The sequence below is a fragment of the Bufo gargarizans genome, chromosome 1 (assembly GCF_014858855.1).
Source record: "Bufo gargarizans isolate SCDJY-AF-19 chromosome 1, ASM1485885v1, whole genome shotgun sequence".
NCBI lineage: Eukaryota > Metazoa > Chordata > Amphibia > Anura > Bufonidae > Bufo > Bufo gargarizans.
This window is the reverse complement of record NC_058080.1, coordinates 470991734-471018232: the sequence shown is the minus strand read 5'-3', so window position 1 is coordinate 471018232 and position 26499 is coordinate 470991734. Positions and strand designations below refer to the sequence as shown.

Sequence of the window (26499 nt, the reverse complement as noted above, 5' to 3'; positions counted from 1 at the left end):
GCATAAGCAGGGTCTTTCCCATCGCGCCATCGCTGCTGAGGTGGGACGCAGTAAGACAGTCATTTGGAATTTCTTAAATGATCCTGAGGATTATGGAACAAAAAAGTCAAGTGGAAGACCCAAAGAAAATTTCATCAGCACTGAGCCGGAGAATCCAATTGACTGTCCGTCAAGACACTGGACGATCCTCGACCCAAATTAAGGCCCTTACTGGTGCTGACTGCAGCCCCATAACCATCAGACGGCATCTGAGACTAAAGGGCTTCAAAAACAAAAAACGTCTTTAAAGACCTTGTCTCCTTGAGCGCCACAGAACTGCTCGTTTGGACTTTGCAAGAGAGCACCAAACATGGGACATTCAAAGGTGGAAGAAAGTTTTATTCTCTGATGAGAAATAAATTTAACCTTGATGGTCCTGATGGTTTCCAATGTTACTGGCATGACAAGCAGATCCCACCTGAGACGTTTTCTACGCGCCACAGTGGAGGGGGAACCATATGGTCTGGGGTGCTTTTTCCTTCAGTGGAACAATGGAGCTTCAGGAAGTGCAGGGGCGTCAAACGGCCGCTGGCTATGTCCAGATGTTGCAGAGTGCATTAGGGGCCCTCGTCTGTGTGGTAACGACTGGGTTTTTCAACAGGACAATGCTACCGTACACAATGCCCGCAGGACAAGAGAACTTCTTCCAGGATAATAATATCACTCTTTTGGCCCATCCTGCGTGTTCCCCTGATCTAAATCCAATTGAGAACCTTTGGGGGTGGATGGCAAGAGAAGTTTACAAAAATGGACAACAGTTCCAGACAGTAGATGGCCTTCGTGCGGCCGTCTTCACCACTTGGAGAAATGTTCCCACTAACCTAATGGAGACGCTTGCATCAAGCATGCCAAAACAAATTTTTGAAGTGATATTAACGGCGAAGCTACTCATTACTGAGTACATGTTTGGAAGTTGGATTTCTGTTTTGGGGAAGGGGGGGGGGTTATTTTTTAGTTTATTTTTTGGAGGTGTGGTCCTAAACGTTTAATCAGCTGAAAAACTGCCTGTTTCAGTTTCTTCTTTGTTTTCATTAAATTTTATGCTCAAAAAATGTTTTGTCTCACTCCCATTTCTTCTAGTTGCATGTTGAAGCTCTACTTGGAACCTTGTTAAGATCCAGCCATGCTAAATATGATTTTTTTTTGCCATTTTTCAAGTGGTCTTAAACTTTTGATAAGGACTGTATAACTTACTTGATTATTGCAGCATGTGGGACTGGGCTGCGGAAGTTATGGACCTACAGGTCAAACTCAGAAATTAGAATATCGTGCAAAAGTTAATTTATTTCAGTAATGCAGCTTAAAATTAGAATATTGTGGAAAGGTTCAATATTCTAGGCTTAAAGTGTCACACTCTAGTCAGCTAATTAATCCATACCCCCTGAGCAAAGAGTTTCTCAAAATTGTGACTTTAGGGTTTCATAAGCTGAAATCCATAATAATCCAAATTATAACGAATAAAGGCTTGAAATATCTCGCTTTGCATGTAATGAGTCTCTCATGTGTTAGTTTCACCTTTTATGTTGCATTACTGAAATAAATTAACTTTGCACAATATTCAAATTTTTCGAGTTTCACCTGTACTTTAATACGGAGGTTTGTTCCTTCTATGTCTGAGGCCAGCAAAATTCGGCAGGCCAGCTGCTGTGAAACTACAACTCCCAACATGCACACTAACTTGGCTGTTCTTGCAAGTCCCACAGAAGTGAAAAGATTCTGGGAGTTGTAGTTTGAGAACAGCTGGAGTCTAGGAGGTTGCCGATCCTTTTTCTATGTTATGGTCACAATCCAGTATAAAAAAAATAAAAAAAATAAAGCAGATTATGCGCTGATTTATTAAGCATGTTTTTTAAAATCAGTAGTGTGAACTGGCCCTAAGAGGGGAAATAATTTTTTTAGCACCAGATAAAGTTAAACTTTAGCGCTCTCCATTTTTGTGCAGAAATGTGTGACTTTGTAATTTTACGCCCTCTTAACACTTTTATTAGCCATGTTAATTGGGTGCACACCAGATTTATCACAAAACAAGGTGCGATCTTAGGGTACTTTCACACTAGCGTTTTTCTTTTCCGGCGCTGAGTTCCGTCCTAGGGGCTCAAATCCGGAAAACAACTGATCAGGCATATCCCTATGCATTCTGAATGGAGAGTAATCCGTTCAGGATGCATCAGGCTGTCTTCAGTTCAGTCTTTTTGACTGATCAGGCTTTTCAGAAAACCGTAGCATGTTGTATTTTTACCTCCGGCCAAAAATCCTGAACACTTTGACTGAACGCCTGATCAGGCCTTTTTCCCATTGACTTGCATTAACGCCGGATCCGGCGCCGTGTGTTCAGTCAAACCAGATCCAGCTTTTGCATGTTCAACCCGAAAAACGTGAAAAAAAAGTTAAAGTCCATAAATGGCGGATCCGTTTTTTCCAATGCATTATTTTTTTTTTTATTGTGATCAAAATCCTGATCAGGATTCAAATGTAATCCGTTTTCACACGTTTTTCCGGATACGGCGGGCAGTTCCAGGTGTCGGGATTGAACGCCGGATTTAAACAACGTTAGTGTGAAAGTAGCCTTACTCCAGTACTGACAGGTCATCAGTATTTGATTGGTGGGGGTCCAACACCCAGACTCCTGCCCATCAGCTGTTTGAGAACTGGAGCTCGCAGTAGAGTGCCGGCCTTCTCTCAGCTCACCAAGCACAGCGCCGTACATTGTATATAGCGGCTGCGCTTGGTATCACAGCTCTGCCCCAATCACTTCAATGTACCTAGTCCATGTAGCTGATGGACTAGGCAAAGCTGGAGAAGGCCGCAACGCTACTGTGAGCACCGCTGTCTTCTCAAACAGCTGATCGGCAGGGGTCGTGGGTGTCTCACCCCACCAATCAGATACCTGAGGATGGGTCATGAGCTAAATAAATCCCAGGAAACCCCTTTAAACGTAAAGAGGAACACTCTTCATACAAATATTCTCATGGAACAAAAAAAAAAAATCTAACAGAACATGAAAATCACTGATACAGTACATTCTCCTGATCAGTAACGCTTAAGGACATGGAACAGATCCCAGTGACAACATCTGTTGATCGATTGTAGTTTAATGAAAGGGTGGAGAGGAACACGTGGCTCCACAGCTGCTGCTCCAACACATGGGCCATGCTAGCAAGAGCAAGTGGTTCCAGCCACTGTAAGAAAATGTAATCCTCAAACTTATTACACGAGCTGAATCTACTAATTCCTTCAACAGGGCTTAGCTAGAGCACTATAATCAGTGTGCCAAGCCCTTTTCTCTGGCTCGCTCCATTTAACTAGTTAAATCCTGTAATGTATGAGATGCATTCGGGGTAACAGGAGGGCAAACAAAGGGGGGAAGTAAGCAGTGTATGTATATAGAAGTGTACATACCGGTAATCGCTCAGTTTTAGCTTAGCATGCGCTGAATTGTTGGAATGGATCATAAAATGAGGAAAAGTATTAAGGAAAATATACTTATTTTTTAATTCTCTCCTGGTTTTGGCTTTCAAAACTGCATAAGGAAACCTGACTAACTGTACATAATTGGTGCAGCATAAGTGTATGGAGCTCCGTACCTGGCAAGTGCCGGCAGTGCAATACAGCCAGGTGACCTGGTGACCACCGTATCTGAGGGGTTAGGAAGCAGGAGCCAGAGCCAGAAGCCTTCTGGAAGCTCTCAGTGCTGTCATAGCAAGCTGCCTGAAAGCTCTGTTCAAGGCACAGCCTGTCAGAATCTAAGACTGTGAAAGTATTCTATTGCAGTTTATGGTACAAGCGATTTGAAGACCGTATGTGCAAGTCCCCTATTTGGAGAAAAAAAAAAAAAAAAAAAAAAAGTTTCTAAATGCTTTATAAAAAAAAAAAAAAAAAAACACAACACACTTAAATTCTAATCAGCCCCTTATTCAATTTAAACATATAAAAAATGATTATTACTCTTACCGGTAATTTGATTTTCCTGAGTCCATGAATGCACCAGGAGAGAGGGTCCCCCGCCCAGGACAGGAAACCCACAGTGGTTTTCAGAGACAAACAAATCCACACATATTTAATTCAAACACTTTTCTTTTTCTCTCTGCACACCCTGTGCACAATAAACAAGACCCAAATTACCGGTAAGAGTAATAATCATTTTTCCCCTCGTCCTATGACAGCACCAGGAGAGATCCCAGAGATAGAACTTAGGGTGGGATAACAGCCTGCAGAACCTTGTGACCCGAAAGAAAGATCAAAAACAGAGGAAAGGTCCAGCCTATAATGTTTATAAAAGGTAAAGGCAGAAGATCAGGTGGCCACAAATATCCTGGATTGATGCGTTCGCTCTTTCCGCCCCAAGGAGGTGGATGCCACTCTTGTGGAGTGTGCAGTCTGTTGTGCTTTTTCATAAGTTTAAACAGTTATATCTACTTATTTTAGTTTAATGGGTATTCGTCGCCTTTAGGCCCCCTGCACACGGCCGTGTTTCACAGCCGTAGGCGGGCCGTGGAACCGCGGCCTGGATCCCTCCTGAGAACAGGAGCGCACGGTGTCACTGGTTGCTATGACGCCGTGCGCTCCCTGCTGCCGGCACAGTACAGTAATACACTGGTATAGATCATACCAGTGTATTACTGTATTGCGGCGGCAGCAGGGAGCGCACGGCGTCATAGCAACCAGGAGGAATCCAGGCCGCGGTTCCACGGCCCGCACATGGCTGTGAAACACGGCCGTGTGCAGGGGGCCTTAAAGAGAGTCTTTCACCTAAAATGACCATTATACACCACAAACATCATGATATCCATTACATTCCCCATATTATAATCTTACCTTTCATATTGCTGTCCGTCACCTATTCTCTCTTAAAAACGCTTTTATTCCATATGCTAATTAGGTTCTGAAGGTGCCCAGGGGCGGCGTTTATGCGGCCGGTGCCCAGGCTCCACGGCGCTGTTCAAATCAAACCCCTCCCCTTTCACCCCTCTGGCCCGCCCTCGGTACTTCAGATACCATCCTCCAGTCAATGACAAATCCAGCGCCTGCGCACTCCATTACCCACCTAGGGCACAGGCAGCAGAGCGTTTAATCCGCATGCGCCGGCCCGTACATCCCGATCTAGCCGGCGGAAGTAAACTGCCCAAAAAAATAAATAAATCGGGATGTACGGGCCGGCGCATGCGCATTAAACGCTCTGCTGCCTCTGCCCTAGTGGGTAATGGAGTGCGCAGGCGCCGGATTTGTCATTGACTGGAGGATGGTATCTGAAGAACCGAGGGCGGGCCAGAGGGGTGAAAGGGGAGGGGTTTGATTTGAACAGCGCCGTGGAGCCTGGGCACCGGCCGCATAAACGCCGCCCCTGGGCACCTTCAGAACCTAATTAGCATATGGAATAAAAGCGTTTTTAAGAGAGAATAGGCGACGGACAGCAATATGAAAGGTAAGATTATAATATGGGGAATGTAATGGATATCATGATGTTTGTGGTGTATAATGGTCATTTTAGGTGAAAGATTCTCTTTAAGAGCAATGTTGATTTATATTCACTGTTTTGTATGGATTTTCATGTAGGCCAAAGTAAGTCCATGAGAAGATTTCTGTGCCGCTCAAAAGCTAGTGTTATTGTAACAATATATTATACATTTAGAAAGTTAGAAGATACACTGCACCTGCAGATTCTGAGGCTTCATTGTTTTTCCTATCTGAACATGAATTCCACAGTGGGAGAATGGTCTAGATCAAGCATGTCAAACTCAAAGGCTAACATGGGCCAAAAAAACAAAATTTAAGTTTATGTGGGCCGCATCAAAAAAAATGATACAATACAATTACAATATAATGCAGACGGATCCGCTCTGAACGCAAGTGTGAAAGTAGCCTTAGGGGCGAGAACCTGGGATCTTTCATCCCTTGTCCTATTCAGCTCTATCAGGGTGAATAGGACTTCACACTGTCCCTGCTGCTCTGTGCCTTGTGCACATAGCATCAGGGATGTTACCATGGCAACCAGGGCTTCTGTAGCGTCCTGGCTGCCATGGTAACTGATCGGAGCCCCAGGCTTACACAGCTGGGGCTCCGATCAGAAGCTGCCACTGCACCACCAATGAGGGGGAGGGGAGAGGTCCCTGTGGCCACTGCCACCAATGATTTTAATACTGGGGGGGTTGAGAGGGGCTGGCACACTGTGCCACCAATGATTTTAATGGGATGGGGGATTGAGGGGGGCACACTGCACCACCAATGATAAATTACCCCTTTATACAGGAGGCTGGTACTGGAAGATCAGCAGTTAACCCCTCAGGTGCGGCACCTAAGGGGTTAACTGCCTCTGATCGCAGCTCCCTGTCAGGGGCAGGGTGCCGGCAATGCGATTCTGCTGCTGGCACCCGCCTCCTGTATTGTGTTAAAGACTGACTTTCACTATCAGGCCACACAGAGCGGCGCCCAGCGATGTCTCAGCACTCACCATTAGTCCTGGGCGCCGCTCCGTTCGCCTGCAGTGCTCCATTACTGTCTCCTGCTCCACATGCTGCTGATTACTATCGGAGCGATGGGAGGAGACATCAGCTTCACTAGTGGGCGTTCCTTCTTCCTGGCTGTAGCGCTGTCCAATCGCAGCGCAGGGAGAACGCACGCCCACTAGTGAAGCTGATGTCTCCTCCCATCGCTCCGATAGTAATCAGCAGCATGTGGAGCAGGAGAGGAGACAGTAATGGGGCACTGCGGGCGAACGGAGCGGCACCCAGGAGTAATGGTGAGTGCTGAGACATCGCTGGGCGCCGCTCTGTGTGGGAAATGGGAATAGTCTTATCATTGGTGGCTCAGTGCGCCCGCCCCTCCTCCGCCCCTCTCTCCTCATTGGTGGTGCAGTGCGCCCGCCCCTCCTCCCCCCCCTCTCTTCTCATTAGTGGCAGCAGCAGCAGCACAGGGGGAGGGAGGACAGCTTCCTTCTCCCTGTGCTGCTGAGAGAACATGAGCGCGCCGATAGCAGCGCGCTCATGTTCAGAGATACTAGACTGCCGGGCCGCAAAGATATTCATTGCGGGCCGCATGTTTGACACCCATGGTCTAGATGTTCCTCAAAGTATATATTCATGTATCAAAGTTTGTCCCTCGGCCCTGAGACAAGGCCTTCAGATGTCAGAGGTGTGAAGTATTGAAAATATCAGGCATGTATGAGTTAAAACACAAATGCAATAGCACTCTGCAACCAGCACTCTGCCCTGCCTCTATGCTGGATGTTGAATGAGGCATTGGTGTACATTTTGGCCAAAGCGTAATAACCCACTCACCACGTCAAGGTCGTCTCCATGAGTGGTCCCTAACACTAGTTCCTACCTGTTATGGGCCATGACAGCCACACAAAGTCCAGGGAGCGCAGGTACAGCATGCGCTCCCTGGAAGTATATAGTGGGCTCAGCATGCATGTCGGTACTTGCATCCTGGATCCGATGAAAGCTGTAATTGCACCGGACGGGGTTAAAAGCAGATTGTGCTTGGCGTGCATGCTGTACCTGCGCTCGCTGGACTTTGTGTGGCTGTCATGGCCCATAACAGGTAGGAACTAGTGTTAGGGACCACTCATGGAGACGACCTTGACGTGGCGAGTGGCTTATTACGCTTTGGCCAAAATGTACACCAATGCCTCATTCAACATCCAGCAGAGAGGCAGGGCAGAGTGCTGGTTGCAGAGTGCGATTGCATTTGTGTTTTTGCGTTTGTATCTGTATTTCGCCATAGCAATGTGCACCTGCATAGGGTTGTGCTAACTGAACCCCCCACATGTATGAGTTAACCCTTAATGGTATGATGCTTATTACTTATACAACAGTGCCACCTAGATATGAGCAGTTAACACTACATCAGTAGCAAAATTGCATTCTGGGTAGTATTATGACGTCATGCTCCTTATCAATGCATACACCCATCCAACAATGATTGGAAAGTTCCAAACTCGGAGGGCGTGTTTATCTGATAAGTTTTGGGTTAAGAAACCAGTTACTGGAAAGAAAAAGGAAGGAGGAGGAAAAGGAAAAAGAGAAACAAACATTTGGATTATAGATCTCTGGAGAATCATTGGGATTATCTGGAAAAACTCTTGAGAGCTGGCTGCCCTAAGACTCTGCACATTACTTGACCCTTGGGTAATGTATATTTTGTTTTTATGTAGTATTGATCTAAATTAATTGGCTTGATACTTAGCCAGATACCCGCTCATTTTGCGGACGTGTAACGTTAGTTGCTACATCAGTATTTTCTCCGATTTCAGTTACGATGCATATAACTGAAAAAAGGGGATAATATTGGAGAAACTCTTTGTTGGGAATCTTTGTATTCCCAAGTTTGATATCAAGCCAATAATTTATAAGTTTTGTTGCAATACTACCACCATTATCTGAAAGATTGTTCATCATTTTTGGGCGGAGCAAGGGCTCGTATCTGTCATCTTCTTGATTGAGTTTTCCGCATAATCCATTAATTGTATATCTCTCACAAATTTAAAGTTGTATTGCATAATATTCTTGTGTTGGTTGAGTAGTGTTTTGTTGGCATCATAGTGGTGAATTCTGGGTAATGCATATCATTGTATATTCTTGAAATTTATGTTGATTCATTTTTGTTTGTATTTTAACCTATTGTAAATAAACCATTTATATTTTTGCATAGACGCTTGTACCCCGTTTTACTGATTGCACAAAATAATCAGGTTCTCGATTGAACTCTTTTTGAGATGTTTATGTCCATCTCTCGGGTCAATATCGTTTGCATCATTTTTCTTTTGAGCCGTTAAATTTTTTATTTATATAAAGCATTTGCTTTATATACCCGACAAGTCCAACCCGTCGGCACTGGCTTCTGTAGAGAGACATAAGCTAGACAAAAAACCTGTTTAATCCACCTAGCTAGGGAACTTTTACTAGCGGGCTTCCCTTTTTTTAGGACCAGAATATTGAACAATCAGGGACCCTGACTTCCTCCATTCCCTAGAAACATCTAGGTAGGCTAAAACACACCTCCTGACATCCAAATAGCTGAACTCTAAGGCTGGGTTCAGACCCGAGTGTTTTACAGTGCGTTCCTACGCGCTGCAAAACGCTCAACAGGCAAGAACCAATGATTCCCTATGGGAATGGTTCTCACCTGGGCGTTTTACAGCGCGTACGATCGTGCTGTAAAACGCCCAACGCCCCAAGAAGTACATGAGCTTCTTTGGGGCGTCTTGTCGCGCGTTCTTGTACATAGACTTGGCGGGAACACGCGACAATAGGCGTTCGCTTGTTCCGGAGCCGCGTATGTCAGACGCCCGTAGAATCGCGCATACAGAGCGCGACATCCCGAACGTTCAGGTCTGGGATTGGGGCAAAAGGATGGAAGTACTACCTCCTGAGCCCTATGAAAACTGGATACTATCTTGGGAAGAAAGGCTGGGTCCGGCCTAAGGACAATCCTATCTTCCTGAATAGAGGTACCGTATAAGCCCAAAAAAATTGGCTCGGATGCAGAACCAAACCATTGTGTGCAAGAGGCCTTGTTTGGACAATTTTTTCTATCGCGGGAAACCTTCTATTCTGCCAAAAGAAACCCGTTTATGAAAACTAGAGGGAAAGCCCTTCTTCCTATCTCCAACCTTTTCAAGATCATCATCTAAAGCAGAACCGAAAAAATATTTACCCTCACAAGGAATATTACAGTCGATTTTTAGAAGCCACGTCCCCTGACCAATTCTTGAGCCAAAAGGGCCCTATCAGCAGAATTAGCCAGGGAAGATGTACGAGCAGACAATCTAGCCACATCAGCAGAAGCATCTGCCAGAAAATCAGCAGCTTTGGCAATAATAGGGTAGGACTCCAATAACTGGTCCCTAGGAGTTTTATGTCTAATTTGATCCTGATAGTAGGAGCGCTCTAGCAGTACATGTAGCAGTGATATTAGGCTTAAGGGAGGCCCCCGCTGACTCCCAGGTTCGTCTCAAGGAAGCTATCAGCTTTCCTGTCCATAGTGTCTTTAAGCTGCCCTAAATCATCAAATGGTAGAGACGACCTGCGTGACACTTTAGCAATCGGAACATCAATCTTGGGCGCATGATCCCATAGAATTGAATCCATATCCATCAAAGGGGTATTTGCGCTTAACCGAAGATGGAGTAAAATTGCGTTTATCTGGGTTCTTCCATTCATTTGTTATCATGGCCGCCACATTTTTGTGAATGAAAAAAGATCTTTTTTTTATACCTTCCAACCCCTCAAACATTACATCCTGAACTGAATTCACTTTTTTGAGACCCTCAATATTCATAGCGGTCCTGGTGGCCTTTAACCTCTTCAGGACACATGACGTACCGGTACGTCATAATGCCCTGGTACTTAAGGACACATGACGTACCGGTACGTCATGTGTTGTTCCGATCACTGCCGCCCGGCTGGCAGTGATCGGAACAAGGTGCCTGCACAAATCATTGAGCAGGCACCTAGGCTAAATGCGCGGGGGGGTCCCGTGACCCCCCCATGTCGGCGATCGCAACAAACCGCAGGTCAATTCAGACCTGCGGTTTGATGCGCTTTTTGCCGTTTCTGATCCCCGCGGTCGTCAGAAACTTTACAATGCCCAGAATATATATGTTCTTCCTCCCCCTGCACCCCTGAATGATATTTAGTGGGCGGGTGGTGCAGGGGGAGGGATCGCGATCCCCCGCCCGCCTCCCATTGAATAATCATTGGTTTCTAGTGGGTATACCAGGGTGCCAGCACATTGCTGGCACCCTGGTATAAACGGATGACATCGTTGATGCGATGTCAGCCGTTTAACCCTTTCCATGCAGCGGTCCGTACGGACCGCTGTATGGAAAAGGTTAACAGCGCAGGGAGCTCCCTCCCTCTCCCATCGGGGGGCTGCTGTGCCTTTGCAGCCCCCCGATGGGAGAGGGAGAGAGCCCCCAGACAGCCCCCCGACACCCCAGTCCTCACCCTTCCCCATCTGCGAAGTTGTGGCAGACGGGGAAGGTTCCCATGGCAACAGGATGCCTGCTCAGGCGTCCTGCTGTCCATGGTGCTGAACAGATCTATGCTGAAAGCGTAAGTAAAATGTAAGTAAAATACAGTGCAGTACCCTATATAGAGTACAGTACTGTATTATACAGACATCAGACCCACTGGATCTTCAAGAACCAAGTGGGTCTGGGTAAAAAAAAAAAAAAAGTAAAAATCAAAAAACACATTTATCACTGATTAAAAATGAAAAAAATTAAATTCCCTACACATGTTTGGTATCGCCGCGTCCGTAACGACCTGATCTATAAAACGGTCATGTTACTTTACCCGAACGGTGAACGCCATAAAAATAAAAAATTAAAAACTATGATGAAATAGAAATTTTGCCCACCTTACTTCCCTAAAAAAGGTAATAAAAGTGATCCAAAAAGTCGCATGTACGCCAAAATTGTAACAATCAAACCGTCATCTCATCCCGCAAAAAATGAGACCCTACTTAAGATAATCGCCCAAAAACTGAAAAAACTATGGCTCTTAGACTATGAAAACACTAAAACATCATTTTTTTGTTTCGAAAATGAAATCATTGTGTAAAACTTACATAAATTAAAAAAAAGTATACATATTAGGTATTGCCGCGTCCGTATGGACCGGCTCTAAAAATATCACATGACCTAACCCCTCAGGTGACCACCGTAAAAAAATAAAAATAAAAACGGTGTAAAAAAAAAGCTATTTTTTGTCATCTTACATCACAAAGAGTGCAATAGCAAGCGATCAAAAAATCATATGCACCCCAAAATAGTGCCAATCAAACCGTCATCTCATCCCGCAAAAAATGAGACCCTACTCAAGATAATCGCCCAAAAACTGAAACAACTATGGCTCTTAGACTATGGAGACAAACTTTTTTTGTTTTAAAAATGAAATCATTGTGTAAAACTTACATAAATAAAAAAAATTGTATACATATTATGTATCGCCGCGTCCGTGACAACCTGCTCTATAAAATTACCACATGATCTAACCTGTCAGATGAATGTTGTAAATAACAAAAAAAAAAAAAAAAAAACTGTGCCAAAAAGGTATTTGTTACCTTGCCGCACAAAAAGTGTAATATAGAGCAACCAAAAATCATATGTACCCTAAACTAGTACCAATAATACTGCCGCCCTATCCCGTAGTTTCTAAAATGGGGTCCCTTTTTTGGAGTTTCTACTCTAGGGGTGCATCAGGGGGGCTTCAAATGGGACATGGTGTCAAAAAAACCAGTCCAGCAAAATCTGCCTTCCAAAAACCGTATGGCATTCCTTTCCTTATGCGCCCTGTCGTGTGCCTGTACAGCAGTTTACGACCACATATGGGGTGTTTCTGTAAACTACAGAATTAGGGCCATGAATAATGAGTTTTGTTTGGCTGTTAACCCTTTCTTTGTAACTGAAAAAAAAATATTAAAATGGAAAATCTGCCAAAAAAGTGAAATTTGGAAATTGTATCTCTATTTTCCATTAAATCTTGTGCAACACCTAAAGGGTTAAAAATGTATGTAAAATCAGTTTTGAATACCTTGAGGCGTGTAGTTTCTTAGATGGGGTCACTTTTATGGAGTTTCTACTCTAGGGGTGCATCAGGGGGGCTTCAAATGGGACATAGTGTCAAAAAAAAAAAACAGTCCAGCAAAATCTGCCTTCCAAAAACCAAACGGCGCACCTTTCACTCTACGCCCCGCTGTGTGGCCATACAGTAGTTTACGGCCACATATGGGGTGTTTCTGTAAACGGCAGAGTCAGGGCAATAAAGATACAGTCTTGTTTGGCTGTTAACCCTTGCTTTGTTAGTGGAAAAAATGGGTTAAAATGGAAAATAAGGCAAAAAAATGAAATTTTCAAATTTCATCCCCATTTGCCAATAACGCTTGTGCAACACCTAAAGGGTTAACGACGTATGTAAAATCAGTTTTGAATACCTTGAGGGGTGTAGTTTCTAAGGTGGGGTCACTTTTAGGGAGTTTCTACTCTAGGGGTGCATCAGGGGGCTTCAAATGGGACACGGTGTAAATAAACCAGTCATATGGCAATGCAAAGAAAAAAAATGTTTTTCAAAAGGTCTTTTACTTTTTTTTTTAAATAGTTACATGCTTAAAAAAAAGCCTCTATTTTTTTCCAATTTAACCCAGAAATAATTGTTTCCTGTTTTCTAATAGAAACTATGGTAAAAATGGTGCCATTAAAAAAAATACAACTTGCAACTGCAAAATATAAAATAAAAATCCCTCATATGCCAAAAGAAAATAAAAAAAATAAAAAAATAAATGATGGCTCTTGGAAGGAGGGGAAGGAAAAAAACAAAGAAATATAAATAGGCATGAAAGGGTTAACCTAAAGGAATAACGAGCTAAAGAGGTGAGGGATAAGAGGGTAATTAGAATGGGCACAGAAATGATAGGGATATGGTCAGCTAAGACCCCAAAAAATGGAAATGGGTTTATGCTGGGCATTTGATTTGATAACTGATGGAAGCGATTTATATGTCTGCACTACATCTTCATCCAACATACACATCCAGGACTGACTAAGAGAAAATGAAAAATCTGCCAAATGATGAAAAGTAGGAAGATGTCGAGAAATCTTACATACGTTTTCCAGTAAACAAAATGAAGAGTAGGTGGAGAAGATTACTCAGCTGTATTACTGCAGTTGCAATAAAAAGCACGTTTTAGAGATAAGCAAAAAGTAAACGAACAAAGAACAAAAGATAATTGCTTGGTTTAACAAGCGTTTAAGGGGTATTCTGGTTAGAACAAGTTTTGGACTGGTGATAACTGTTAGATTAACAGAGGTCTGACAACTGGGACCTGTAACAAACAAGAACAGGGGTACTAAGTCCCCCATTTGAATTGAGCAGTGATTGAGAATTCACACCACCACTCCATTGAAAGTCTATGGGACTGTCAGAGACAGCCAAGCACTGTACTCAGATATATCCTGCAGTCCCACAGAGATAAATGGTGTGGGGTTCGCATGCTCAAACTGCCACTCCATATGGGGCACTGTGCTGCCGATGAGGGCCCCGGCACTCCCTCCCTTCCCGATAGAATAGTTATCCCCCTATCGGCCTATCCTGTGGACTCCCTTCCCGATCTAGCAGTTACCACCCCCTATCCTGTGGGCTTTCTACCTTCCTGATCTGTGGATAGGGGATAACTTACACTAACTGGAATTCCCCCTTATATTAGGGCTAAGAATTTAGAAATGCCAATTAATATTTAAATCTAGTTTACATGTAGATAGATATACAGTAAGTTGCATAAACAGTTAGGGTCCATTCACACGTCCTGTTTTTTTTCATCCTGAAAAACGGTCCGTTTTTTGCGGATCCGTTGTTCCTGAAAATGTTTCCGTATGTCATCCGTTTTTTGCGGATCCGCAAAAAACGGAAACATGTATACATTTCAATAATCAAATAAAGTTGTTTGGATTTCTTTGAAAAAAAATTGAAAAAAAAAAAAATATATATATTTGTTATGTGTTTCCAGGAACGGAATCCGCAAAAAACGGATGACATACGGAATGACATCCGAATGTCATCCGTTTTTTGCGGATCCATTGACTTTGTATTGTACCAGGATCCGATTTTTCAGGACAAGAATAGGACATGTTTTATATTTAAACGGACATGCGGAACGGAACAACGGAAACGGACAGCACACATTGTGCTGTCCGATTTTTTCCAGGACCCATTGAAAATGAATGGGTCCAGGTCTGGTCCTGATCTGTTCCTGAAAAAACGGAACAGATCAGGAAAGAAAAAACGGACGTGTGAATGGACCCTTAAAGGGGTTGTCCGGGTTCAGCGCAAGGCAAGGAGGGCATCGGGGCATAAAATGCTCCCCTCAGAGGGGCTGCCTGGGTGAAGGGGATATGTCCAGGTTCAACTCTGAACCTGGACAACCCCTTTAAGAACCCTTGTAAAACACACAGAGGGAGATTTATCAAAACTGGTGCAAAGGAAAATTGACTTAGTTGCCCATAGCAACCAATCAGATTAATCCATACATCTTCCACTAACGAGGTGGAATCTCATTAGTGTTTATAGGCAATTAAGTCAGTTTTCCTCAGCACCACTTTTGATAACTCTCCCCCAAAGCCTCATTTACTGTGTAGCTATCCTGGGTTATGACCTAAAACACATGCAGTACACTGAGCTCACTCCTCTAAGCATCCCCTGATGGGTACAGGATAAGTAATACAAAATTATTGCGGAAGGTACACAAAATTCAAAAATTACATAGGGACATAAGTAACCTGTTTGGTGACTGGTTCTAGTTAGACAGCTTCCCCAAAGCCGTACACTGAGCATGTAAGATAAACAGACAGTCTGATACGTTTGAAAGGACTTACTAATAGACACCCTCATGGTATTGTAAAAAGGGTTAAACCACAGCTTTTTAGGCTGCACACTGTTGCCGCCTATTGAATCTAAGTATCTAACATTGAATGCAATGTAGCATACGAACAGACATACCTAAGACATCAGCCCAGTAAGAGTATCTTTCCTTATTCACAAATACCTCATCTTCACATGCGAGTGCTAGCTTGTCAAAATTAATGCATGCCCACTAAGGATTCCCTAGAGACATACACCGCGCTATCAAATGCCATGAAGTCATGACTTCCACTACTTCATTTATGCGGACAACAGATAACATTAAAAGTTGCCTTTAATTTATGGACCATAGTGGGTTAAAAATATAACAGAAGCCAATCGGAGGTGGTCACCGTTATGCCCACAGACCTGTTGAGCAGGACCACAGCACCACACTCAAAACAGTATGGCATTTTTTATTTACCTGTGAGTCATATATACTATATATAAAGTAAAAAATAATACTGCTAGACAAGCCCTTTAAGCATGTACATGAAGAGGTCCCTCTTACCTTTACACCTTGAATGAGGCCGTTCATAAGAAAGGTATGTTGGGGAAAGGTTTCATGTAGCACCTGCAGACAGAGACAGAAGTCAGCGATATGAAACTCAAGAGGTCTATGGCTGTTCAGAGGCTACAAGTGGACAGCTTCGAGTAATGAAGTCCAAAAATGGACAATGATGTCTGTTTCTTAACTTCGTCCTTCTGGACAGCTTCAGAGTAACAAATACTCTCCCACCTACAGTCTACAGACGGGGATCCGGCTTAGCTGATCATTTCCCTAGTCATGTTTTGACTCTGGCATCACATAAAAAAAAAATGTTTCCACTCCTGGGGAACCCCTACCTAACGTCAACGCTGCTTCTAAAAAGCTTGGTGTGAAGCTTCAATGATTCTTGTCCACCATTATAATCTGGTTAGCCAGGCTACGGCTTTGCAAAGCCTCATTGGGCAAGGGGAAACCAGATTGCCTACCTACTGGTAAAACAGGTCTTGTTGCTGTATTCTGGGGAACCTGTGATCAGGGTACAAGGAACCCTGGATTGGAAATACTTACTGAGAGAACTACCTATAGGTATCACTAGAGAGCATTTTATTCCTTTTTGGTTTAGAGCATCTTTGTATACATTTTCCCATAGAGCAGTGCCTTAAAGGGGTTGTCTCATCTCACCATGGCCGGGAAACATCGGAGTGGACCAGAGTTTCATATTTCAATATCTCCTATTACAGTGCTTGGGCGTTACAGAAACAGAGTAGTAAGCTAGGTGGCTTCTGAGGTTAGGGAAATAGCATGGCTTGCTGTGTTGTTTGCTTAGCTCCCATACACTAATAGGTACTACTGGAACAGCAAGGGGATCTGGAAGGATAACTTAAGGGGTTCTCCAAAAGCTTTTTATATTGATGGCCTATCCTCAGAATAAGTCATCAATGTCAGATCGGCAGGGGTCCGACTCCTGGTAAAGCGATGTACTCTCCAGTCTTTGGTGCTCCCACAGACTTTGAATGGAGCAGATGTATGCATGTGTAACTACCACTCCAAGATGTGGACTCCCATGGGTGGAGGGCACAGCAGTCAAACCTCCACTAAATAGACACTTATCACCCATCATGTGGATGGGTGATGGGTTGTCTCAAAATGACAACTTCTCGAAGACTCTTTGCAGATGGATCAATCTCCTTAGTGAGAATCATTACACACTTCAAAGGCCAAAGCTGCTTTTAAAGATAACAATACATGAATTATTACAGTAAGAGTTTAGGAGTCCTACTCTCTATGGTCTGAAAATGAGAAGTGCAACAGAAGTCAGATTTGTGGGGTTCCAACTACTTAGAGCGGATGCTCAACTTCATAGAAAAGTAGTTACAAATATGCAGGTATTCTCCATTAGAAAACGTTACCACGGGACAGATCAGAACTGGATTTTTCTGCTGCCAAATCCATTCCGTGGGAACATATGCTTAAAGTGACTGGGGAATATGGAAAATAGGTTTTCCCCTGAATGATCTACAATTGAAGTCATAAGTTTACACATACCTTAGCCACGCTCATTAAAGGGAAACTGTCACCATGAAAATGCAAAAATATTTGCAGGCAGCGTGTTATAGAGTAGGAGGAACTGAGCAGATTGATATATAGTATTATGGGAAAAGTATCAGTAAAACTTGTATTTTATAAATTTAAATTCCTGCTAATTCTAGACTTTGAAGTCCAGGAGGCGGTCCCATCAGTGATTGGCAGCCTGTCCTCTAACTACAAAGACAAGAATGAGCAGGACTTTAAATGTATTTGTAAGGGATCGCTGTCTCTCAGGGGGTCGCAATCACAGACTTCTCCAACAACGGGGTTCAAGTCCAAAAGGTGCTTTATTTCAGCACTTCAGCACCATCACACACAAACATGGAAAATAAACACCTGGCCGTCTGGGCTCTACCTCATACACGTTGTCGTCTATACCTCACCTATAGAGAGACGTTCACACACGGAATTAGATCCGGATTCCTCCGTCATATACGGTCCAGCAGCCTCCAGGCTGTCACCACACAAGCAACCTTAGGGAGAGATGGTCCAGAATTCCTCCCGACTGACCATGCAACCCCCTTTCTGTAGGAGTCGCTGGGGGGGGGGGGGAGAGGAGTCGCTGAGGGGGGGGGGAGAGGAGTCGCTGGGGGGGGAGTCTTCAGGCTTTACAAAGCCTTGTGGACCTCTAGCCCTCCTGGCTGAGACCACACAGCCTCTCAGGCTTCCTCAGCCTTTCTTCCTCCAAGTCATACACAGAGGGTTGAGTTATCCCTCTGTGATTACAGCAGCAGGCCTCACCTGCGATCACCTCAGGCAAAAGACAAGACAAGACATGTAGTGGAAGGGTGTGGACTGGCAGATCCCACTATCAAACCTATCTCCCAGTCCACATGAAATCCAGCCCAGAACAACACCTAGACAAAACGGTCTTCGCAAACTACACTTTGCTGAAACCACTGCAGCCTTCTGGATTTCAGTTATCACACCCAGCTGAGGTATCTGGGTGGGATATACACGCCTCCCAGCACTTATACTGTACACATCGCCACAGTATAAAATTACAAGTTTTACTGAATCATTTCCCATAAAACTATATATCAATCTGCTCAGCTTCTCCTGACAGATTCGATTTAAAACTCAGTTTTCTCTATTCCTGACATTTGTGGTATTCCAGTTGTAGTAAGCTATCCCCTAGCCATAGGTTAGGGCATAAACTATTAGACCTATGAGGGTTTTACCACAGGGACCCCCCCAGATTAAGTGTCCATTCACACGTCCGCAATTCCGTTCCGCAAAATGTGGAACGAAATTGCGGACCCATTCATCTCTATGGGGCAGCACAATGTGCTGCCTGGATCCGGAATTGCGTTCCCGATAAAAACAGAACATGACCTATTCTTGTCTGCAATTGCGGATAAGAATAGGCATATTCTATTAGTGCCGGCAAAATACGGAACGCACATTGCCGCTGTCCGTTATTTGCGGATTCGCAAAACACACACGGATGTGTGAATAGACCCCAAGAGAACAGGGCTCCCAAAATGAAGTGAGCAGCAAGTTGTGTGTACACTGACGCTCCCATTCATCTCTAAGGGAGTTCTCCAAAGACAGTCAGATGTGTGAAAGTTTGCTCTGTTCATTTCAGAGCGAGCCCGTGGGGTAGTGGTTCCCCGTTTTCATGATCAGTGGGGGTGCACCAATCTATTAGTTAACCCCATATCTGTGGATAAGCAATAACTTGCTGCAACCAGAATGCCCCTTTAAGTCTAGTACACATTCCCACTCTTAGGTTCACTACTATATTTCAGGAATGTGAAATATCAGACTACTACTAGAGACAATGATTTATTTAAGGTTTCATTTCCTTTATCACAGCGGTCCCCAACCGCCGGGCCGCGGCGATCATGGCAGTCTTTAACTCTGTACTAATGAAGCGCTTCCATTATGGAAGCGCTTCATTAGTACAGAAGGACCAGGAAGCGGTGAAGGATCTGTACTCACCACTTCCTGGTCCACGGTTCGGCTATCGGCTGTGCAGGGCTGCGCACACCGTGAGGTCTCTCTGTGACCTCACGCTGTGCGCCGCTATACACAGCCGACAGCAGAATGAAGAGGATCGCGATGGTGACCAGGAGCAGGAGAGGTAAGAGTTTTTTTTTATTTTATTTTATTTGCGCTAGGGGCTGACATGAGGGACATGGGGCTGACATGAGGGACATGGGGCTGACATGAGGGGCTAACGGGGGGCTTATGGCTGACATGAGGGGCTAACGGGGGGCTTATGGCTGACATGAGGGGCTAACGGGGGAGCTTATGGCTGACATGAGGGGCTAACGTGGGAGCTTATGGCTGACATGAGGGGCTAACGTGGGGGGGGTTTATGGCTGACATTGGGGGGGTTTATGGCTGACATTGGGGGGGGTTTATGGCCGACATTGGGGGGGGTTATGGCCGACATTGGGGGGGGGTTATGGCCGACATTGGGGGGGGGTTATGGCCGACATTGGGGGGGGGTTATGGCCGACATTGGGGGGGGGTTATGGCCGACATTGGGGGGGGGTTATGGCCGACATTGGGGGGGGGTATGGCCGACATTGGGGGGGGTTATGGCTGACATTGGGGGGGGGTTATGGCTGACATTGGGGGGGGTTATGGCTGACATTGGGGGGGGTTATGGCTGACATTGGGGGCTGATAGATAGCTAAAGGTTTAGGGGTTGATCTGAGCCATTGGGGGTCTGATCTGAGGTGTAATGATATTTTTTTTTCTTATTGTTCTCCTCTAAAACTAGGTGCATCTTATAGGGCGAAAAATATGGTACAGTGCAGCAGAGACCAGTGCAGCAGAGACCATAGTCAGTTTATATAGTCATTATATAGTGTTATATATTTTAATATGCACCTTGTGTTTTGTTATGTGCGTGAATCAGTCAGCCCCGCCCACCCCCTAAGCCCCGCCCCAGAACCCCCGCCCCCTTTCTCCCCCCACCCGGTCCCTGGGAAAATTGTCTCGCATGAAACCGGTCCTTGGTGCAAAAAAGGTTGGGGACCACTGCTTTATCAAATTCCTTGCGGCTCAGAAGTTTACAAACACATGGTAGCATTTGTCTGGAGTCAAAAATTTTAGGTAGCCTTCCACAAGCTTCTCACAGCAAGTTACTGGAATTTTGGCACATACCCCCTTCCAAAACTGGTGTAACCGAGTCAGGTTTGTAGGCCTCCTTGCTGGCAAACACATTTTCAGTTAAGCCCATTAATTTTCTATGGGTTTGAGGTCAGGGCTTTGTGATGGCCTCTCCAATACCTTTACTATGTCTTTAAAGCCACAACTTTGGAAGTATGTTTGGGGTCATTGTCCATTTGTAAGATCCAGCCTAAACCTCTCTTCGTTGGGGGTCATGTGATGTTGCTTTAATATATCCACATCATTTTTCTTCCATCTGATTTGTAAAGTACATGGGTCAGTCCTGCAGCTAAGCACTCCCACAGCATTATTCTGCCACCGCCCGCCGTACCTCAAGGTTGGGATGGTGTTCTGTGGCTTCCACGCCTCTTCCTTTTTCCTCCATACATAAAGATGGTCATTACGATAAGTAGACGTCCTGTCTTGTATCATACATTATATGCTATTTGATTTTATGAGTCCTATCGTATATCGCCAGGAAGTGATCCCCTATTGTGCTCAGCCAGGCTATGTATATGGTAATAGAGGCCCTGCTAGGTCTGGTATACTTTGTGGGTGTATAAACATTCTCCAAATTTTCCTTTGTGATTCAACTAGCATCTGCCCATCAGATGCCAACCCCATTGGTGGCAATACTGGGCTTTTTGAACTGGTGAGTTAAGGCGCATCTACATGCGCTAAGGAGCAGCCAATTGTCGGAAGGAAGTGTTTCTTACCAACAGTCGGCTGCTCAATAAGGGGAGGTGAAGCTCTGCGGTTACATGCAGCGATCACCTCCGAGGGGTCGCTATTGAGATTGCTCGTCCTCATACAGCTGCATTGTTTCGATAATTGACGTGCCTGCATGAATGACAGGATCACCCGAGGAATGAGCGTTTTGCTCGTTTATCGGGTGATCACAACACCTTTACACGGGCAGATTGTCAGGAATGAGCGATCTCAGGAATGTTTGTTTCCAATCATCTGCCCCATTATCCAGGCGTCTAAATCCACCTTTAGACATGCACAGTTTCTCAAACACCCAAATCACTCTGTCCCACAAAAATTCATGGATGGTCCAGAGACAGAGTCTCCACTCACACAGGAAGCCTAGAGACATGGATGTCTCTACATAGGAATATGAGTGGATGTAGAACAGGCTGTAAATCATTCCTGTTAGGACCTATGTGCTAATCATTTTCATAACTGTGTTTGGTACATCATGGACTTCGCATGAAGCTCACATCCTATACCTTACTGAATGTGGCCCCGCTCTTCTGTAGACACAAGTCTCATATTTAGTGTCTATACAATCTGTATGATAAAATGTGAATTATAGATGTGTGCCAGTAACTCTGTACACGCTTGTGTCATGTTTTTGTTCATATTTTATATCTGCCAGTTGGATGGGGAGGTGGGATAAGCATGAATAATAAATCTCCCCCCACAGGGATGAACCTGAATGGAGGAGGTTGTCCTCCCAGCCGGACCCCTTATGACGATTGGAAATAAAAATACGTGACCATGAACATTTTAATTGACTCAACTTGGGAAACCCAATCTGACTGGTTGGGGGGTTTGTGCTTTAATTAAGTGGTAGCCTGAGTATGAAGCAAGTGCAAGACTAAGCTGTGGAGTGCCACTACCCCCTTAGAGTTACACCCTGGTCACGGTGGTCAAGGGCAGTAGGGTGGGGCCGATTTCCCCCTCCCTTGTAGGGGACATTCATTATTGTCAAACAGTTCAGTTTTTGCTTCGTCAGACCAGAGGATATTTCCCCAAAAAGTAAGAGGATTGTCCCCATGTTGCGTTGCAAATTGTAACCTGGCAGTTTTGGAACAGTGGCTTCTTCCTTGCTGAGCGGCCTTTCATGTCATGCGACTATAGAACATGTTTTACTTTTGATTTAGATATGTCTGTACCTGGCTTCTCCAGCATCTTCACAAAGTCAAATGCTGTTGTTCTTGGATCGATTTGTGTTTTTTGTACCGAAATACATCTCTAGGAGACCTTCCTAAATGGTACGATGGCTGCGTGGTTCCTTGGTATTTAAACTTGCATCTTCTACTTTGAACAGATAAACGTGGTACCTTCAGGCATTTGGAAATTGCTCCCAATGATGTACCAGACTTGTACATCTCTAATCAGAAGCTCCTAAAGACTTGACATGTCTGGAAATCTTAAGGCATAGTCAACTTCTGAGCCGCCGGGAATGTGAAGAAAGTAAGAAAAGCCGAAATAAATCATTGTCTCTGGTATTATTCTGACATTTCATTTCTTGAAACTGTGATCCTAACTGACCCGAGAGAGGCAATGTGTGCTAGGACTAAATGTCAGGAATTGTGAAAAAGTGACTTTTAATGAATGTGGCTCTCCAGTATGGAACACAATAAAATATACAAAAAGAGAAACTAGAAAAAGCAATACAGAAAAAAAAAAAGTTTGTTTTTTATTTGCAACTTTTTCTGCCAGTAATGTATTCTGTAACTAGAAAAGCCACTTCAAATATTACTAACCATATTAATTTATATTAAATGTGATGCTTGATCATTGTGGGTGCAACTGGTGGTACCCTCTAGCAGCCAGTAAAGCTTATAAATGTCCTGGTCGACGCTGGGGCCTCATTGATCTACCACTTAAGAGCTATACTCTGGAGAAGTATTAATCAGTCTAGAGTCAGGTCATGGATAAGCAGTAAAGTAAGTATAATAGCAGTAATGCTGAGGTAATACTCACTATTAGCATCGGTGTCGTTAACAGACCCCAGGCAAAAAATTCCAGGAAGATGACCACAACAGCATGATACACACTCGGCCTTCCCATTCCTTGTTGCTGTGATGAAAGAGAAGAAAACTAAGGCATTGATACATGCTGCAATAAAATACACACACAATGGAGCGGTCATGAACAGTAAGTGTGTCATCTATAGATTCACACACAAAACAAGAAGTGGAGATCCAGGCTACATTGCAGCAATCTCTATGCTAACCCAAAAAGGCTTAAGGGGGTTGTAGAACTGCTTCCTTGGAGTGCCGCAGCCTTCTCTCAGCTTACGGTTGGCGAGTGGCGTCACGTTTATCGGTTACTATGCCTAGACACAGCTCAGTCCCAATCAAGTGAATAGGGCTGAGCTGCGGTACCAAGCACAGACGCTGTACAATGTATGGTGCTGTGCTTCGTAAGCTGATCTGCAAGTGTGTCGGGTGTCTGACCCCCACCGATCAGATACCTATGACATATCCTAAAGATAGATCGGTCATGAGAATAACACTTGGAAAACTCCTTAAATCTCCGACGCTCCAGTCCTCACCGCCAGTCTGTGTTTCCAATTGACCGCTACAGCCAATCACTGGTCTCAGCAGCATACGGCACACAAGGTCGCTGAGGCCAGAGATTGCCCTGCAGTGGTCATGTGACACACAGGGCAGCTTGATATCTGCAGCCTGTAAACAGACAGGAGGTGAGGACTGGGGCAGCAGCTGTAAGAAGCTGGTGAGTATCCACAGGATTAGGGCTCATGCACACACATTTTGTGTCTGTTCTGTTTTTGAGTGTCTCATATGCGGAACTATTCACTACAATGGGGCCACACACAAAAAAAAAAAAAATAACACTGAAATGACTCCATGTGCATTCAGTGACCGGATGTCCATTCCGCAATAACAAACAGAACATGTCCTAGTATTGTCCGCGTTACCGACAAGGATAGGACTGTTCTATTAGGGGCCGGAAATTTAATTCCACAAAATGCGGAATGCACACAGGCGGTGTCCGTGTTTTGAGGACCGCAAAACGACAACAGTCGTGTGCATGAGCCCTACAACAGAGGGAGCTGCAGACACCGGAGCCTATACCGGGTGAACGGAGCGGCGCCCAGACATATTAGTAAATGCAGGGGGACCCCTGGGTGCCGCTCTGCCCACTTATATAGTTAGTTTTTAAACTAGTGAAAGGTCCTCTTTAAATATTTATTGTCCTAGCCTCAGGATACATCATCAATATCTGACTGGTGAGGGTCTGACATTAGGCACCCAAAATACTGAAAATAGCGAATATGTCCTCAGAAAGACCTACTCTGCAAATCAGGGGTGCACAACGTTTACTAGTTGGGGGCCACATTGCCAGACTGAACCTATGACTAGGGCCAACAAATAAAATGTAATGGGGTTAACAACTGAACTATACTTATGGCATATTGAACACACAGTATATACCATTAATGTCTAGTTACAGTTCCAGGGCCTCCATCTAATGTGAGCAGCCACAAGAAATAGACATACATGTGTACAGCCAGATGGTTGGGGGCCGCAGGTTGTGCACCCCTGCTTTAAATCAAGTTTTTATGTTAACATATTTTTAAAGAACATTTAGAAAATTTAAACCCTGCAGGATTCGCACTGGCCACTATGCCTAATAATCGTCACCACTTTTTGACCTGTGCAGGTTACTTTACTGCAGTTATCTGCTTATCATTACAGGCAGGATTTGAATGAGATCACAGAATTCACCATTCACAATAGGTGATATCACAGCTAATTTTCTCCCTCCTGACCTCTCTCCATGTCAAAGATCAAGTCTCCCACAGAAGTCCCCTTCTGTCTATTGTGTCTATTGCCCATGGTGGCTGCTGTAAAGCACATCTCTAAATGCTGTTAACAGCCGCTCAGGCAAGACGGCTGCCCTTAATCATGTTCAGGAAATCGAATTTAGAAAAAAAAAAAAAAAAAAAAAAAAAAAAAAAGAGGAAGAGGCTGCAATCATAAAATAAAAACAAATAAAAAATAAAATAAAAAGCAATGTGTTGCTACCTGGTTTTAACTGGCAGAAAAAAATTGACACATTCCCTTTAAGTCCCAAAAAAAGAAAACCTTTACTTGGCTTCCTATTAAAACTGTCTCAGTAATTCCAGTCTGTAAAGCATTGCAGAATATGTTGATGCAATATACGGTATACAACCGTAATATAAGGAAAATTGGCCCAATATTGTATATATTACTTCCTCCTGCGATACTTCCACAACTGTACAGAAACAGGAAGAAAATCTTACCCGAGAAGTCTCATAATGTGTGTAATACACTGAATCCTGTGGGATTACACTCCTGGTGTATTACTGTACATAGACAATGGATTTCCTCCGACCCTCCACCCTTGATGAATACTACGCCCTTCCTTCATCCTGGACACCAGCAGCCGTGGTCCAGCCTAGCTATAGATTATCACCATATGATCTCCATAGGCACCGACTGTAGTGCAGGCACAAGTCAGGAGAGGAACATGCTTCAAGTTTTATCAAGACCGGCGTTCCCGTTCCCCAGCATTGATCCCCTGCCTGCTGGAGGTGCAGCTCTGGTAATCCATCTGCCAGAAACTGGTAAGGGCTGGCATAGACGTGAGCAGTAACTTATGCCAGTTGCTTGCCGCTAAGCCCCGCCCCTTCTCTCGCCAGCTCAAAAGTGGGCAAATATGGCTTGCACCATGATTTGCAACTTTTTTTTTACGCCACTGCTTTGCTTAACCCCTTAAGGACTCATGACGTACATATACGTCATATCTGGATGGGACTTAAAGACCAGTGATGTAAATGTACGGCATGGTGATCAGGCGGGCGCAGCTCCTGCACTCACCCGATCAGCGGCAGAGGTCTGGCAATCACTGATAGCCGGACGCCTGCTGTATGCGCAGACATCCGCGAAAACACTGATGCCGCGCATTAAACCTTGCACTGCCGCGGTCAGCGCTGACCGAGGCACGTGCGACGTTTGCGCTGCTGTGACGGGGACCCGATGGCAGCCATGCCTTCCTTAGGCATCGTGGCTGCCTTCCGTGACAGCCTGTGAGATCCAGCCCCCTGGATCTCACAGACAAGCTGGCTGAAGTATATTA

The 26499-nt window shown here is 44.5% G+C and overlaps 1 protein-coding gene across 1 annotated transcript in view; it reads right to left on the bottom strand.

The window, feature by feature from the left end:
- LOC122922718 (hippocampus abundant transcript 1 protein-like) overlaps positions 1–26499 on the bottom strand; it is a 71100-nt gene that overhangs the window by 31101 nt on the left and 13500 nt on the right. Inside the window, exons 2-3 of the mRNA XM_044273421.1 lie at positions 23353–23448; positions 15946–16008 (exon numbers count right to left, since the gene is read on the bottom strand). Of these exons, the coding sequence (XP_044129356.1) occupies positions 15946–16008; positions 23353–23448 (159 nt within the window). The remainder of the gene's footprint in view (positions 1–15945; positions 16009–23352; positions 23449–26499) is intronic.